Raw genomic sequence first — 16,620 nt, 5'->3', positions numbered from 1 at the left:
TATCAATTTTACAGCTAAAATATATAGAACCTGAGATGAGGTTGTCAACCCTAAAGTACAATTATCTTGTATCAATACGAAAAATAGCGAATATATAACACGGGTTTCATTTAAATGGCTCGTTTATCAATTTTACAGCTAAAGTATATAGAACCGGAGACGAGGTTGTCGTCCCTAAATGACAATTATCTTGTATCAATACGAAAAATTGCAAATATATAACAGTCGTCACTTTGAAATGCCTCGTTTATCACTTTTACGACTAAAATATATAGAACCTGAGACGTGGTTGTCGATACGAATACGAATACGAATCAATACGAATCAATATCAATACGAAAAATACCAAGTATATAACACTCTTCTTTTTTAAATGCCTCGTTTATCAATTTTACAGCTAAAATATATAGAACCTGAGACGTTGTTAACCCTAAAGTGCAATTATCTTGTATCAATACAAAAAATACGAAATACATAACACTCGTCACGTTGAAATACCTCGTATATCAATTTTACGGCTATAATATATAAAACCTGAGACGAGGTTGCCGACGATATAATATACAAGATAATTATCATTTAGGAATTGATAAACGAGGTATTACAAAATGACGAGTGTCATATATATTAATTCGGCATATGACTTCACAATAAAAATAAGTACGAGAAGTTTGATTGATGATGACATCTTTTTTTGTTTTATTTTAACGGATATTTCGTCTTGTTACTACAAGACATTATCAACGTAAATTGATACAATTATCTAAAAAGTTTTTTAAATATAATTTTCAACAACTACATAATACACCGAGGATGTATAAAACAATACTTAACAAAACATATAACACATAACGGCAAACCTAGGGTGTTTAAATTAAATTTTTGGCGATAAGTCCAGAAAAAGCCAGTGGTGTTTCTTAAAACAAATTCTGTTTGAAATGTTTTTTCTAAGGGTTAATTCTGATACAAACCGCAAACCATCCTGTTTGTCAATCTACTGAGGTGTCTTACTCACTGTTAGTAAAGATGACACATCCCAGCTAAATTTTTAGTATTTGTTGAATTATACAATTTTCTTCTTAAGAAGTCATGTTTTAAAATTTGTGAACGTATATTTAGGAAATAAATAAGAAATCTATTCTACTATAACCTATAATTCTAATAAAAAAGACGATATGTGCCTTTAATAATTTGCTTAGGTAAATTAAAAAATATAATTGTCTGAAAATGTTCTTAATTTCTCTAATGTTCTTGTAATAAACGTTTGATAGTGTTATTACGAGTATCATCATAAGCAGTTTTGTTCCATTTGTTTCGTATATTGACATCAATGTGTGGTATCGACAACAACAACTTCACACAATCAGTATGACCATCACGAGATGCAAGATGTAATGGTGTGTTATTCTTAATGTTTTGTATATTGACATCAATGTGTGGTATCGACAACAACAACTTCACACAATCAATACGACCATTACAAGATGCAAAATGTAATGGTGTGTTATTGTCAGTGTTTACGTTGTTAATGTTTGTTACGTCATGAGTAATTAAAACTTTTAAAACATCATGATGACCATAACGTGCACTGTAGTGATATGCATTCGATTTACATTTATCCACAGCATACACATCACTACCAGCATCAATCAAACATTTCACCATTGATGGTTTATTGTACCATGCTGCTATAATCAACAGTGTTGGTTCATAATAACCACTTCTCATTTTAACGATATTTGGATGATCAATAAGAATTGATTGAAATGTCTTGACATCGCCATTTTTAATGATTCTTTCAAGTTCTAAAAACAAGTTATGTGGTATAATTGAAAACAAAAATGACAAGGGTGTTAACTTTAAATAAAAATTATTGCGCTAAATGAAATAGGGCCGAAGTTCCCAGTCGGCGCAAAATTTCAATAGGAATCTCTATTTCTAACCTCTCAAGTTTTAAGAACATTTATATAGTCAATTGTCTAAAAATTAAAACTTTAAGAACATAATTGTTAATAATTTTTTTGGGTTATGTTATTTTTCGCAAATAATAAAAATTAAACTCATCATTTTTTAAACTGATATACGATTAAGTGTAAAAATTTAAAGTGCGTATTTGATATTCTGTTTTATTATTAATGTAAATTCCCTGGAAACAAAGTTGCCGCAGGCGTTCGCAGTTGACTTGGGTGACATTTTGGTTCAATGTTTCCATTTTTTGCACGCATTTGTTTTATTTACAGTCCTCTGAAAGAAGAACAATGCTGTTAGTTTTTATCCTCGATTTTGATTAGGTGCAAACTAACAGTGTACAAATTTCAAACTGCGAGTTTAACAGATCAAGTGCGAGTTACAAATTTTAAACTAAAAAAGAAAAATGACATAATTAAAAAAGAAACATTTTGACCTACGCCATCTTTAGTGCATAATTTTTTTATGTGCTAAAAATGGCGTATGTACCCTATCACTTTTTGAAGATGTCAAAGTATTCTTGAAAAGCTATTCACAGTTCTTTTTTCACCAAAATCTGACTAATTATTGTTAACTTTGTTTCACTAGAAACTTCTACTCAAGTATCAGTCTAACAAATCACAATTTCACTGTAATTCGTCAATCACAACGTTGGTTCTTGCACATAATAAAATTGAAGAAAGACTTATTAAACATCGCAAAAAAAGCTTCCTTTACTTTACTTCCTAAACTTTCTTTTCTTACCTTTCCACCGCGTTATATATTACATATATTTTTGTGAATAAAAAGAACATCATTATGCTGTTTCAAGCAAAGAAGTACACGAGATCTTAATTTGTCAAAATATTAGATCTTACATTTTAGGTTATCCAGGAAACAATTATTAAAGAAAAAAAGTTCTGGGAGAAAGTTATTGAGAATCAAGAGAAATTCTATGCTGGATTGTTCTTACTTGACGACGAAAATCAGGTTGTTCTTAGTTTTAGAAACAACGATTTGAACCTAAAGTTGTTCTTTTGTTATTCGTATTTGCCAGAAAGAAAATGCTCCTGTTCTTATAAAATTATTGTGGTAAAAAAAGCGTGGAAGTCGCTTCGTAGGGCATGTATTCAGTAGAAATTAGCCAGGAGTCATTGTCTAGAAGGGCAGGGGGATTGTTTAGTGAGAAATTATCATTAGTTAGAGTTATCCAGTGCGGGAGTTTTATATGGATTCTCAAATAGTTTTTAATTTTTTTTTTATTTTTTTAAGTCATGAGTGATACGATTAGTTGTTAAGGATAAAAACGGAAGTACAAAAACTGACTTTGATTGGGTTAGCGAGTATGAATATTTATGGAGCGCGTGAGAAAGAGTGAAAAAAAAGAATATGGATTTTGTTACGAGTGGTGAAAATTGGAATAATAGTATTACGGCAAACTACAAGTGATTACAAATGGGATTGAAAGTACTGCTAATCATTAAAAACTACAAATAGTCAAATTTCTGCGTAATGCAAGAGAACTAGCCCCAGTTTTTCTCGCCTAAAATCTCTTTCAGGATATTGGTTTTATCTTAAAATAGTTTAAGTTTTGGTGAGAAAGTTTTTCCAAAGCCTAGCGAACAGAATAGAACAGTACTATGCGCAGTACACAGCAACAACAAAATACTTTCAAAGTTGATGAGTACTTGGAGTTGATAGTATTGGAGTAATACTTGTGCTCTCGTTATTACATATACAACCTGTTTTAGTTAGTCTTTTAGCAATACCACAATTACTGTGTATCGAGAAAAATTAACCTATCTCCACCACATAAAAAGCTTCATACCTTCAAAAGAGTAACTCTTCTTAGCAAGCTGGAACCTTTTTGGCTTTACATCACTAAATAAAAACACCGTTCAATTATATTGTTGCTATTTTTTAATCTTTATCAATCTGTACAAACATTTAACAAACAGGCTGTAGAAATATTTTTATTGTATGCGACAAATATTGAAGCAGCTGTAATGATATATCAATCATTTAAAACAATTCAATGACAACAAATTCTTATTCTGATCAATATGGTGATGTGTAGAGACGATGACAAGTAACACATAGAGGATTTAAAATATACCTACTTCTGTTGTTGTTTTCCAGAACGAGGATTTACATTTGGTTTCTCGTACTCTATAAAATACAATAAATTTTTTAAAATTCACTAAATTTATGTTAAAACTTCAACCAATAAATATGAAAACTCACTTTTCAGACTTTCAACTAAGTTCATTAGATCAGTTGATAATTGGGAATAGTTGGGTTGGGTTTCATCTTCATCAATCAAGTTTCTATAAACAGAACATTCATTGGCGTCTACATCAACAGTGGTAACGTCATCAATTGAAATTTTCATTTTGCCCAACGGATTTGACAAAATATCCGCTTTGTTCACTTGATGAAGGTGTGAATTGAATGTTGGGATAGTTCTTGGAAACGAGGATAGCTTGCGAAGTTGTCGTTCAATTTCCAACTTTTCTGTAACTAACTCAAAATGAGATTTTAAATTAAAAGCTTTAACGTAATCTGTAAATTCTTGTACTTTCTTATTGTCGACAAAACCTTCACAAGTCAATTTTGCTTTAAATTCTTCAGATTTCTTATCGAATATCCGCAATAGATCTTCTTCTTCTTTATTTAACATTTTGAGATATTCTTCTAGTCGTTTTAACTTTCTTTCTTTTAATTTTTGAACAAATACTTCCCTTTCTTTCTCTAAATTTGTTAAAGCGTCACTGTATTTCATTGTTAACTTTTCCAACACCACTTTTGTTTCATCGAATGAGCTGATAAACGCTTGGAACCACTTTTTGGCTTCCAGTCCAAAATCATCAATCATTTTTATTCTGTGATTCTTATGTTGTCTGTGTGTGCAATATGCACATGTTAACAAATTTTCACAATCAATACAGACAAATTTTGCAAGTGAGTCATGTTGCTTACACAATGGTTGGAGTTCTTGCAATTTTTGATTAAAAATGACATTGATATATGATTTGTTGGAACAAGAATGAAGATTTTGACATTTTTCACAGATCTTTAAACTGCATGTTGTACAGGAATAGCTGATTATCTGCTTACATTCTTTACTTTGCTGACATAAAGATTTAACATTTTTACCAGGTGAACTATGGATAAAGTAAAATTAATTATTTTATTGAAAACACTCTATATAACCAAATTATATATCCTCATATTCCATTATAATGAGTTTCCTAACATATGCTATACACTTTTTATGACGACCATGAGTTGCCGTTCTTATATTTTGAACACCTGTTATTTACGTTAAATTATAAATATTTGGTATAAAATTTCTGCTTTAAAATACCATTTTCCTATGTTTGTTATTTTTTTATGAAGTACTTTCAGCTTTGTAATTTTTTTTCTTTGTTCACATCCAAATGAACTGAAATGTTAGGAACTAAAAAAATTTTCATAAAATTATGTCTGTGTTATTTCCATGCGCGTTTGTCTAAAATAAAAATTCCTACAATTACTGAGAAAAGTACAAAATGAGCGTTTTTCAGTATTATGTACATAGGATTAACTTACACTTTGTCCAAAATGCCAGTTAATGTGAACACCTTTACTAACGAGGATGTTGTTTGTTCCCGAGTTATTGTTGTCTTTTCAGTACACCTCACTGGACAAGACAGTTCAGCACTCCCATCTTCCATAAACACTAAAATACCATCTAGACAATCTTGACAATAAGTGTGTCCGCAGTTTAATTGTTTAGGCTGATGATAGGTGTCTAAACAGATCTTGCATTCCAACATCGCAGCAAGCTCAACTTTTGATAAAGCCATTTTATTTCAGAAATTTGGAAATTCTTCTAAAAAGTAAAATATTATAAGTATATTTTTTATTCATGTTGAGTGAGATTGTTCAGTATATAAGTCGTAAGATATTACCCTTTACGTAAAATCTGTCTTGGAATTATTTTTAAAATTATTTAACAGAAATATTCTAACTTTTTTTTTCACAATACCCAATCAACTTACCACAAATGACACACGCTATAAATATTTAATAAAACAGTTTATTGATAATCTCTTTTGTTGCCATAGCTTGCATTCTCTTTTAAAAGTTCTTCATCGTAGGAGCTATGAGACACTCCGTTATTCAATGCCTTTTAAAAGCTTATAGTTATCATATAATTTTAAGTAAAATCACGGTAATATGTTATTCGATATGTATGTATTTTTGATTTTCATATCATTAAAAATCTTGTAATTCACATTTTGTAATTACGCCCATTTGATTTTAAATTTAATTGAAAATCAGAAATCAGAATTTTGATACAAATTCATTTTCTAATACTTTTTTATTTTGAAATTCAAAGTTCGTAAATATCAAATATTTAAAGAAAAGAAAAAATTGAAAACCAAAAAAAAAACAGAAATTAAAAATCATTTTTTCCCCACTTTTTGCATACCGTAAATGCTCGATTTAGCGCCCACTCTCGAATAAGCGCCCATATCGAATAAGCGCCCACCCTAAAAGTTGAATTTTTAAATAAACGCCCCTCTCAAATAAGCGCCCATGGGCGCTTATTCGAATATAATTTTAGAGCCAAAGGGGGCGCTTATTTGAATATTTAGGAAATAGGAAAAAGACGTTTTACTCAAAAATAGCTTTCTTTTTAAAATCATTTACAGCGTTAAATTTCATAGCAAAGTGTTCGTATCTATTTTTTCTTTTCAATAGTTCATCATTTAGAAAAGTTATCAGTTCTTTATGTGTTGTCATAGCACTGTACTTTGCCGGGATGACAAGCCCAACTTCTCTTTTTCTCTTTCCAATCACGGTTGCTGTCACGACGTTATAATGGTCTGCGTTTAGAAATTGTTTTATGAGTTTTGATAACTCCAATGGAAGATGACCAACAAGCCCATCTACTGTTCCTTCTTTGCCCCATAAATAAACGCCGATTGCATTTTCATCGTATTCTGTAGCTTCATTTCTTGTATCAACTGCACATTTCAATTTTAAGTTTATTTCAGGCGTCCATTTTGACTGGTAAACATGATGACCACGGATAGCAGTTTCAAATTCCAAAGTGTAAAATATATTGCAGAAAGAAGAGTTTGTTCTTGCCGTAACTTTTATGTTAGCTATCTTTATGACTAGTAGTGAAATATAGTAAATTGGCACTTTAATTAGATGTGACTGCAGCTTTGATAACAAAAGAAACAAAAAACACCATTTGGAACAACTATTAAGTTGTCACCTTTGTCTTTTGATCTTTGTGAACATCGATGAAAACACTCCATCTTATTGGCTTTACACAATGTTAGATAGTTGAGGAGCTTGCAGAAATTGTCTTCTGTGGTGAAGGACATTTAAAAAAGATCTGCGAAGTGAAATAAAGATAGCTTTGGAAATAAAGAAAAATTTCAAGGTCAAGTGTGGTACGAAAATATGGCGGATGGAAACGAAACTAACGAAGTCGCTATTTCTCATAAGGGTAAAAAAGTATCTAGTTATAGCTTAAAGTTTAAGCTTGACGCAGTAGCTTACGCCGAACTCAATAGCATAAGTTCAGCAAGCAGAAAATTCAACGTTGATAGAAAGAGAATAAGAGAATGGTCAAAGTGTAAAGAAGAATTACAATCTTTAAGAAAGAAAGATCACGGTTCAATAAGGAAACGATTAGACGGTGCTGGACGCAAACCTCTCGATCAGCAGATGGAAGAAGTGCTTGTTGAATGGATTTACGATAGACGAGATAAAGGACTTCGAGTTTCCAGAAAACTGATCATGAAAAAAGCCCTTTTTGTGTATAATGAGAAAGCGAAAGAAAGTGATTCAGAAAATAGCATCACATTTGTAGCAAGTATAGGGTGGTTGCAGAAGTTTATGCTTCGAAATGGGCTATCTCTGAGACGAAAAACTTCTGTCGCTCAAAAAGATCCTTCTAAGTTGATCGATAAACTTGTGTCTTACATACTCCACACTCGACGTTATGCTTCTAAGTATCATTATTCACCTTCAAACATCATAGCAATGGATGAAACACCCGTTTGGTCAGATATGGTATCTGATACAACAGTACATAAAAAAGGTGACAAGACTGTTACAATGAAAACTACTGGCCATGAAAAATCACGAGTATCTGTCTGCTTAACAGCAAAAGCGGATGGAACAAGATTGAAACCGTATATCGTATTTAAAGGCGCAAAACGTGAGTCAAGAACACTAAACGACGAATTCAAAACACGCTGTATAATAGCTTCTTCATCAAATGGCTGGATGAATACTGAATTGACTCTTGACTATACTAAGAAGGTTTTGGGAAGTTTCTCTTTCGGTAAGCAATTTTTAGCGTGGGACTCCTACGAGTGTCATATGGAAAGTAGTGTTGCAGCAGCATTAAAGTCTTCAAACATTGATCAGGTTATTATTCCCGGAGGATGCACGAAGTACATTCAAGCACCAGATGTGTCATGGAATAAACCATTTAAGGCGATGTGTACAGAAAGATACGATCAATGGCTTGCAGATGAGGGAATACACAACGAAACCGTTGATGGCAATCTTAAGGCACCACCTCGTAAACGTATTGTTGAATGAATTCTAGAATCGTGATCATCCTTATCAGCTGATACCATTAAACAATCATTTAAGTCATGCGCACTAAATATAAAAGTTGATGGTTCTGAAGATGACGATATTCATTGTTTCAAAGAATCACAACCTTGTGCAGCAGGCAAAACAATGCTTAAAACACAAATGCAGGTATTACGGGATGCCGAGGATGAAACAAACCCTTTTTCATCACATAGCGTAACTGATTCCGATGTAGAAGAGGCGGCAAACGAAGTTTTTTTATTGGACGATGACGAAATCGAAGACGATGATATTGACATAGAGATTATTTAGTTTTTAAGAACATTAACAACGTTATTTTTAGAGCATGTCTTCTGTTTTATTCTATTATTTTATCACTTACTAATACTGTCTTAGTTGCTAAAAAATTTTTGATTTGACACAACTTGAGTTTTTTTTAAGCGCCCCTCTCGTTTTAGCGCCCCTCTCGAATAAGCGCCCACCCCAAAAGTTGAATTTTTAAATAAGCGCCCAGGGCGCTAAATCGAGCATTTACTACTTCCATATAGTTTTCCATCAGCAGCATTCCATGAGGAGCTGAGATTTGTGCCCAATATTTTAAAGAATTCCTGACATTGCCAGGTAGTTGTTTTTGTTACCAGTATTAGCATAAGTAAGTAAGTCAATAGCATAAGTTCAGCAAGCAGAAAATTCAACGTTGATAGAAAGAGAATAAGAGAATGGTCAAAGTGTAAAGAAGAATTACAATCTTTAAGAAAGAAAGATCACGGTTCAATAAGGAAACGATTAGACGGTGCTGGACGCAAACCTCTCGATCAGCAGATGGAAGAAGTGCTTGTTGAATGGATTTACGATAGACGAGATAAAGGACTTCGAGTTTCCAGAAAACTGATCATGAAAAAAGCCCTTTTTGTGTATAATGAGAAAGCGAAAGAAAGTGATTCAGAAAATAGCATCACATTTGTAGCAAGTATAGGGTGGTTGCAGAAGTTTATGCTTCGAAATGGGCTATCTCTGAGACGAAAAACTTCTGTCGCTCAAAAAGATCCTTCTAAGTTGATCGATAAACTTGTGTCTTACATACTCCACACTCGACGTTATGCTTCTAAGTATCATTATTCACCTTCAAACATCATAGCAATGGATGAAACACCCGTTTGGTCAGATATGGTATCTGATACAACAGTACATAAAAAAGGTGACAAGACTGTTACAATGAAAACTACTGGCCATGAAAAATCACGAGTATCTGTCTGCTTAACAGCAAAAGCGGATGGAACAAGATTGAAACCGTATATCGTATTTAAAGGCGCAAAACGTGAGTCAAGAACACTAAACGACGAATTCAAAACACGCTGTATAATAGCTTCTTCATCAAATGGCTGGATGAATACTGAATTGACTCTTGACTATACTAAGAAGGTTTTGGGAAGTTTCTCTTTCGGTAAGCAATTTTTAGCGTGGGACTCCTACGAGTGTCATATGGAAAGTAGTGTTGCAGCAGCATTAAAGTCTTCAAACATTGATCAGGTTATTATTCCCGGAGGATGCACGAAGTACATTCAAGCACCAGATGTGTCATGGAATAAACCATTTAAGGCGATGTGTACAGAAAGATACGATCAATGGCTTGCAGATGAGGGAATACACAACGAAACCGTTGATGGCAATCTTAAGGCACCACCTCGTAAACGTATTGTTGAATGGATTCTAGAATCGTGATCATCCTTATCAGCTGATACCATTAAACAATCATTTAAGTCATGCGCACTAAATATAAAAGTTGATGGTTCTGAAGATGACGATATTCATTGTTTCAAAGAATCACAACCTTGTGCAGCAGGCAAAACAATGCTTAAAACACAAATGCAGGTATTACGGGATGCCGAGGATGAAACAAACCCTTTTTCATCACATAGCGTAACTGATTCCGATGTAGAAGAGGCGGCAAACGAAGTTTTTTTATTGGACGATGACGAAATCGAAGACGATGATATTGACATAGAGATTATTTAGTTTTTAAGAACATTAACAACGTTATTTTTAGAGCATGTCTTCTGTTTTATTCTATTATTTTATCACTTACTAATACTGTCTTAGTTGCTAAAAAATTTTTGATTTGACACAACTTGAGTTTTTTTTAAGCGCCCCTCTCGTTTTAGCGCCCCTCTCGAATAAGCGCCCACCCCAAAAGTTGAATTTTTAAATAAGCGCCCAGGGCGCTAAATCGAGCATTTACTACTTCCATATAGTTTTCCATCAGCAGCATTCCATGAGGAGCTGAGATTTGTGCCCAATATTTTAAAGAATTCCTGACATTGCCAGGTAGTTGTTTTTGTTACCAGTATTAGCATAAGTAAGTAAGTCAATAGCATAAGTTCAGCAAGCAGAAAATTCAACGTTGATAGAAAGAGAATAAGAGAATGGTCAAAGTGTAAAGAAGAATTACAATCTTTAAGAAAGAAAGATCACGGTTCAATAAGGAAACGATTAGACGGTGCTGGACGCAAACCTCTCGATCAGCAGATGGAAGAAGTGCTTGTTGAATGGATTTACGATAGACGAGATAAAGGACTTCGAGTTTCCAGAAAACTGATCATGAAAAAAGCCCTTTTTGTGTATAATGAGAAAGCGAAAGAAAGTGATTCAGAAAATAGCATCACATTTGTAGCAAGTATAGGGTGGTTGCAGAAGTTTATGCTTCGAAATGGGCTATCTCTGAGACGAAAAACTTCTGTCGCTCAAAAAGATCCTTCTAAGTTGATCGATAAACTTGTGTCTTACATACTCCACACTCGACGTTATGCTTCTAAGTATCATTATTCACCTTCAAACATCATAGCAATGGATGAAACACCCGTTTGGTCAGATATGGTATCTGATACAACAGTACATAAAAAAGGTGACAAGACTGTTACAATGAAAACTACTGGCCATGAAAAATCACGAGTATCTGTCTGCTTAACAGCAAAAGCGGATGGAACAAGATTGAAACCGTATATCGTATTTAAAGGCGCAAAACGTGAGTCAAGAACACTAAACGACGAATTCAAAACACGCTGTATAATAGCTTCTTCATCAAATGGCTGGATGAATACTGAATTGACTCTTGACTATACTAAGAAGGTTTTGGGAAGTTTCTCTTTCGGTAAGCAATTTTTAGCGTGGGACTCCTACGAGTGTCATATGGAAAGTAGTGTTGCAGCAGCATTAAAGTCTTCAAACATTGATCAGGTTATTATTCCCGGAGGATGCACGAAGTACATTCAAGCACCAGATGTGTCATGGAATAAACCATTTAAGGCGATGTGTACAGAAAGATACGATCAATGGCTTGCAGATGAGGGAATACACAACGAAACCGTTGATGGCAATCTTAAGGCACCACCTCGTAAACGTATTGTTGAATGGATTCTAGAATCGTGATCATCCTTATCAGCTGATACCATTAAACAATCATTTAAGTCATGCGCACTAAATATAAAAGTTGATGGTTCTGAAGATGACGATATTCATTGTTTCAAAGAATCACAACCTTGTGCAGCAGGCAAAACAATGCTTAAAACACAAATGCAGGTATTACGGGATGCCGAGGATGAAACAAACCCTTTTTCATCACATAGCGTAACTGATTCCGATGTAGAAGAGGCGGCAAACGAAGTTTTTTTATTGGACGATGACGAAATCGAAGACGATGATATTGACATAGAGATTATTTAGTTTTTAAGAACATTAACAACGTTATTTTTAGAGCATGTCTTCTGTTTTATTCTATTATTTTATCACTTACTAATACTGTCTTAGTTGCTAAAAAATTTTTGATTTGACACAACTTGAGTTTTTTTTAAGCGCCCCTCTCGTTTTAGCGCCCCTCTCGAATAAGCGCCCACCCCAAAAGTTGAATTTTTAAATAAGCGCCCAGGGCGCTAAATCGAGCATTTACTACTTCCATATAGTTTTCCATCAGCAGCATTCCATGAGGAGCTGAGATTTGTGCCCAATATTTTAAAGAATTCCTGACATTGCCAGGTAGTTGTTTTTGTTACCAGTATTGTCTCAATTGACTTTTGTTTGACATTCGTCAATCTTAGATTTCTTTTGTTGGTCCAGAACATTTGTTGACACTCTTCGACAGTCCATTATACAACACATTAAAAAAGCTTTGTTATTGGTTTAGTATTTCAAATTTCCGATTAACATTCAGAGGACAGGTTTGATGTAAATCTGGTGCCAGAGATTCCTTATCTCTTTATATTGATTCTGTTCCAAAAATGATACTTAAAATTCTCAAGAAAAAATTTGAATTTGAACAAAAAGCAAAAAATAGTAAACAAGTTCTTCTTCTGGGTTATTATCTTTTATCTAGTCCTTACAGAAAAATATGACGTCAAATAACCAACTTTGCTGTTTTCCAGGGGATTGATATGTGTTTGTTGTTGCCGTGGTGTCACGAAATGCCTAGTAAATTAAATTTAGAAAAGTTCTTAAAAAAATCTTTGTTTGTCTTTTTATAACTTCCATATAACACCTGAAATAGATCTACAAGGGAAAAGATAAAAATATTAAAAAAGACGGCATGCGACTAAGCAAAAGGTTATCTTCCTACAGTTTTCTTTTTTGTTATTATTTACACACAAAGCAAAAAGTCTTGCCTGTACAAAGTACAGATTTCAAATGAAAATTGTAACCACTCTCAAACCTCCCAATTTCTAATTTTTTGATATACCCAAGGATATTCTAACTTAAAATAATCTGGAAAATGTTTGGTACAGTTTATTTCTCAATTAAAAAGTTAATGGGTTTGTTGAATTAATACTTCTGGCACTTAATAGACCCTAAAATTTTATTTATTTATTTGTTGCATTTTAAAATATGACTTCTAGTGAATACGCTACAGATCTTTTTTATCGGAAATCTTCGGAAAATGTCTTAGAAGTATCTCTGATCATTTGTAAAACACGCGCAAAACATATTCAAAAAGTAATGCCTTGATGTAATTTAAAGGAACCGCAAAATAAATTTTAAGAGCGAGAAAAATAAATATTACATGTTTCAAATCAGCTAAAATGAATGCGTTGACAACAAATAAATAAGTATGTTTAATAAATATATATCTATATTTTTTTCTAACAATATTTTTAAAGAAAATTCATGGCTGTGTTAAGAAAAAATAGTAAGTTTTAGATAAATAATATGCAGCACTGAATGATGTAAACACTAGGGCCTATACATAACACTAATTATTATTTCATGTGCAATTTTTTTGTTGTGCAACCTCTTTTGTTTTCTTTCGCTTTTGTTATACAGCAGCTGTTTCGTATAAATTCGAAACAGCAACTGTTGTTGAACCATTTCGCAACATAGAAGGTCATTGATAACCAACCAAGCTTAAGATGGATCTTGAAATCATTAATAGTAATCTAAAGTTTAAAGAATTTGCACGGAAGTACCAGGTTTCAAAAATTATATTGAAGATTATTAGAAATTATATATACGAAAATATAAACAAAAAACGAAAAGGAAAATTATATCTACAAAAAAGGAGTATTCATTAAGCAGTTTTTTCTCAGTAATGTTACAATCCGGTAGGAACATCTTTAAACATTTATTTTGTTAGGAAAAAAACATTCAATTAAGGAATGTTTTTTCTTTTCCCCTATACACCAAATATGCCGTCTTTAATACATAGGGAAAAATCCGTTCACGTTTGAAGATTTTGAAATTTTGAATTCTTGCGCATAGTAGAATATGTAATTATACAAAGTTACGCTTTTATTGACCAGGCGTGATACAATGTGGATAGGGTGTTAACGTAAATTGCGCAAGTTCTTGTTGACTGTAATATAGTTAATAAAAATACATTCTTTACTGCATATAACTATTCTATTAGCATATTTAAAATTAAGTAGAAATATATATATCGTCTGTTTTAAGTAACCTAAGCCCTAACTCGATGAAAGCACCAAGGTAAATATAGATTCTAGGATTAAATCTTTGATGAGCTTGCTACACGTTTCTCTATTTAAAAGAACATGCACCAAGCGTGTTTTGTGATCATTGTGTTTCTAAGAAAATCCGCATTTGAAAAATTCTTCGTTAATTGGTTAAAGCTAACTAGCCTGCAAACATCACAATAAATCGTTAGTGATAAATGTATGGGATTAAATAATTAAGAGGACCGCAAAAAATGTCACGGGAAATTAAGGTATTTTCACAGCAAGTTACGGAAAATGAAAGTTATAACTTAAATGACGTATTTTTAACGTTATTAGTGTAACGTTATAAAAACGGTATACGATTAAAGGTTTTTGTAACGTCTCTTTTATAACGAACTCAAAGTAAACGTTTCAGGAACATGTGCAAACGGTGCGTTATTGAACGGTATTTATACCAACGGAATGACGTTATTTGAACGTTAATTTAGAACGTCATTTAAACGTTACACGCGGAACGTCATTTGAACGTGTGGAAAAAGTGGTTATTGAATGTGCACACGGTACGTTATATGACCGTTAATTGAACGAAGATGATAGATGTGCATATTTTACATGGCTGGCCTCACAAATATCGAGAGATATACCCTGTGTAGTTTTTCCAAGAGGGGCCATGGCTTAGATGGAAAGTCCTAGAGTATTAAATGCTCATTTTGAGCTACGCAATCCCAATTATGGCCCGCGCTCTACTAGACAACTCCCGGTAACATCCAACGGCCACACAGTGTGCCATCTCCACTATTTCCCTCACATGGCTTGAGTTAACCCGGGGCTATGGTAAAATTCACTCGCCCATGTTGATTCTCCGTAAAGAGGATTCAAACCCCGGTATCCCGCACAGAGTACGAGAGCTATAACTACTAATCTACGGCGCCACGAACAAAATAACTTCTTTTGGACTTTAATAAAACGTTCTTGTGCCCACTGGGTAAGTAGTATTTCTTGTTTGAGTTTTTCTCGCAACTTGATTGGCTAATCTGAACGAAATATATGCTGTATTTTGTTTTTCAACCAAGAAACCAGTGCAATTTTTACTTATACAGCGTGCAAAAAGTTTATATTCTTCCTTTGGTTGGCTGATTTAGCGTGCAAAAAGCTTATATTTTTGCCTTGATTGGTTTAAAATTCGTAGAAAAAGCCTATTTTGTTCTTAAAAACTAACATTTGGCGATGAATTTGTTTTCACAAATATGCTTATGATTCGAAAATTTTCTTTTGTTTCGACATTCATTAAATAGTCATTAATCATAGAGCACGCGCTCTCCACCGGGTGCAAATAAAGTTTGATTATAACAGTCAACTCGAAAGAATTATATAATAGCACGACGATGGAGTTCTGTGTTATTTGGCTTCACAACGATACTTTATTCTTTTAAAAATTCATAGTTTTTATTTCCATTCAAATTCTTTCAAGCGTGACATCAACATAATTTGTTATAATGATCCAAATCGCACGTGACTTCATAAATTCAAATAATTTATAAGTTCATGAATATAAATGAAATAAATTACCTTGCAGTGATTATCTTGGCCCCCATAACATTTATTCAAATAATAATCAATAGGCATTTTTTATTCCTTTCACAAAGAGAATAAGAACAATTTTAGGAGAAACCTAAATCTATTTTTTTCTTCTGGACATTTCCAGAGGCTTTTTCAATGAGTTGACTATTGTAAAATAATAATAAATTGATGGAAGGTATTGTTGCTTTATCGCTTTTGGTCTACACATTGTTTTCATTCAAATTTCTTTTGTAAGAATCATCAAGGCTCAAAATCCGAAATTTTAAGAATATTTTAAGAATAATGTGTTTTGTGGAAATTCAAATAGTCTGAAATATTCCCTTTTTTTGTTGCTTATTAGTTCTTATTGGTGTTTTCCACATTTTTTCAGTCAGTCATGTTTTAAATTTTCTTTGTTTATATTTTCTATCTACAGCATGAGCAAAAAACCGCAAACCCTTTAATTTTTGTAAACATTGGAAACTCATTGAAGCACATGTTTTTTTATAAGAATGTTCATCTTGAAGGAAGCCTTATGATGTTTTTTAACTTTTCTAATTAAGAG

The 16,620-nt window shown here is 33.0% G+C and overlaps 1 protein-coding gene across 1 annotated transcript; it reads right to left on the bottom strand.

Moving 5' to 3' along the window:
• Nucleotides 1–1,178: 1,178 nt before the first annotated feature.
• On the bottom strand, nucleotides 1,179–6,245 carry LOC130649611 (putative ankyrin repeat protein RBE_0319). Its single transcript, XM_057455934.1, has 6 exons — nucleotides 5,901–6,245; nucleotides 5,539–5,821; nucleotides 4,192–5,111; nucleotides 4,068–4,116; nucleotides 3,776–3,828; nucleotides 1,179–1,805 (listed from the first exon to the last, which is right to left on the bottom strand). Exons 2-6 carry the CDS (start codon nucleotides 5,793–5,795, stop codon nucleotides 1,243–1,245), a joined length of 1,842 nt encoding a protein of 613 aa, XP_057311917.1. The 5' UTR covers nucleotides 5,796–5,821; nucleotides 5,901–6,245; the 3' UTR covers nucleotides 1,179–1,242.
• Between the last annotated feature and the right edge of the window lie 10,375 nt (nucleotides 6,246–16,620).

The sequence above is a fragment of the Hydractinia symbiolongicarpus genome, chromosome 1, assembly GCF_029227915.1.
Source record: "Hydractinia symbiolongicarpus strain clone_291-10 chromosome 1, HSymV2.1, whole genome shotgun sequence".
Taxonomy (NCBI): Eukaryota; Metazoa; Cnidaria; class Hydrozoa; order Anthoathecata; family Hydractiniidae; genus Hydractinia; species Hydractinia symbiolongicarpus.
Note: the sequence above shows the minus strand (reverse complement) of the source record. Positions and strands in the feature narration are given on the sequence as shown.

What these genes read in the sequence shown, in the direction of transcription:
- LOC130649611 (XM_057455934.1), bottom strand. Translation starts at nt 5,795, where the DNA reads ATGGCTTTATCAAAAGTTGAGCTTGCTGCGATGTTGGAATGCAAGATC. An exon ending in ACTGGCATTTTGGACAAAGT is followed by an intron (nt 5,112 to 5,538) that starts GTAAGTTAATCC and finishes CTTTATCCATAG; the next exon opens with TTCACCTGGTAAAAATGTTA. An exon ending in CTTAGTTGAAAGTCTGAAAA is followed by an intron (nt 4,117 to 4,191) that starts GTGAGTTTTCAT and finishes TGTATTTTATAG; the next exon opens with AGTACGAGAAACCAAATGTA.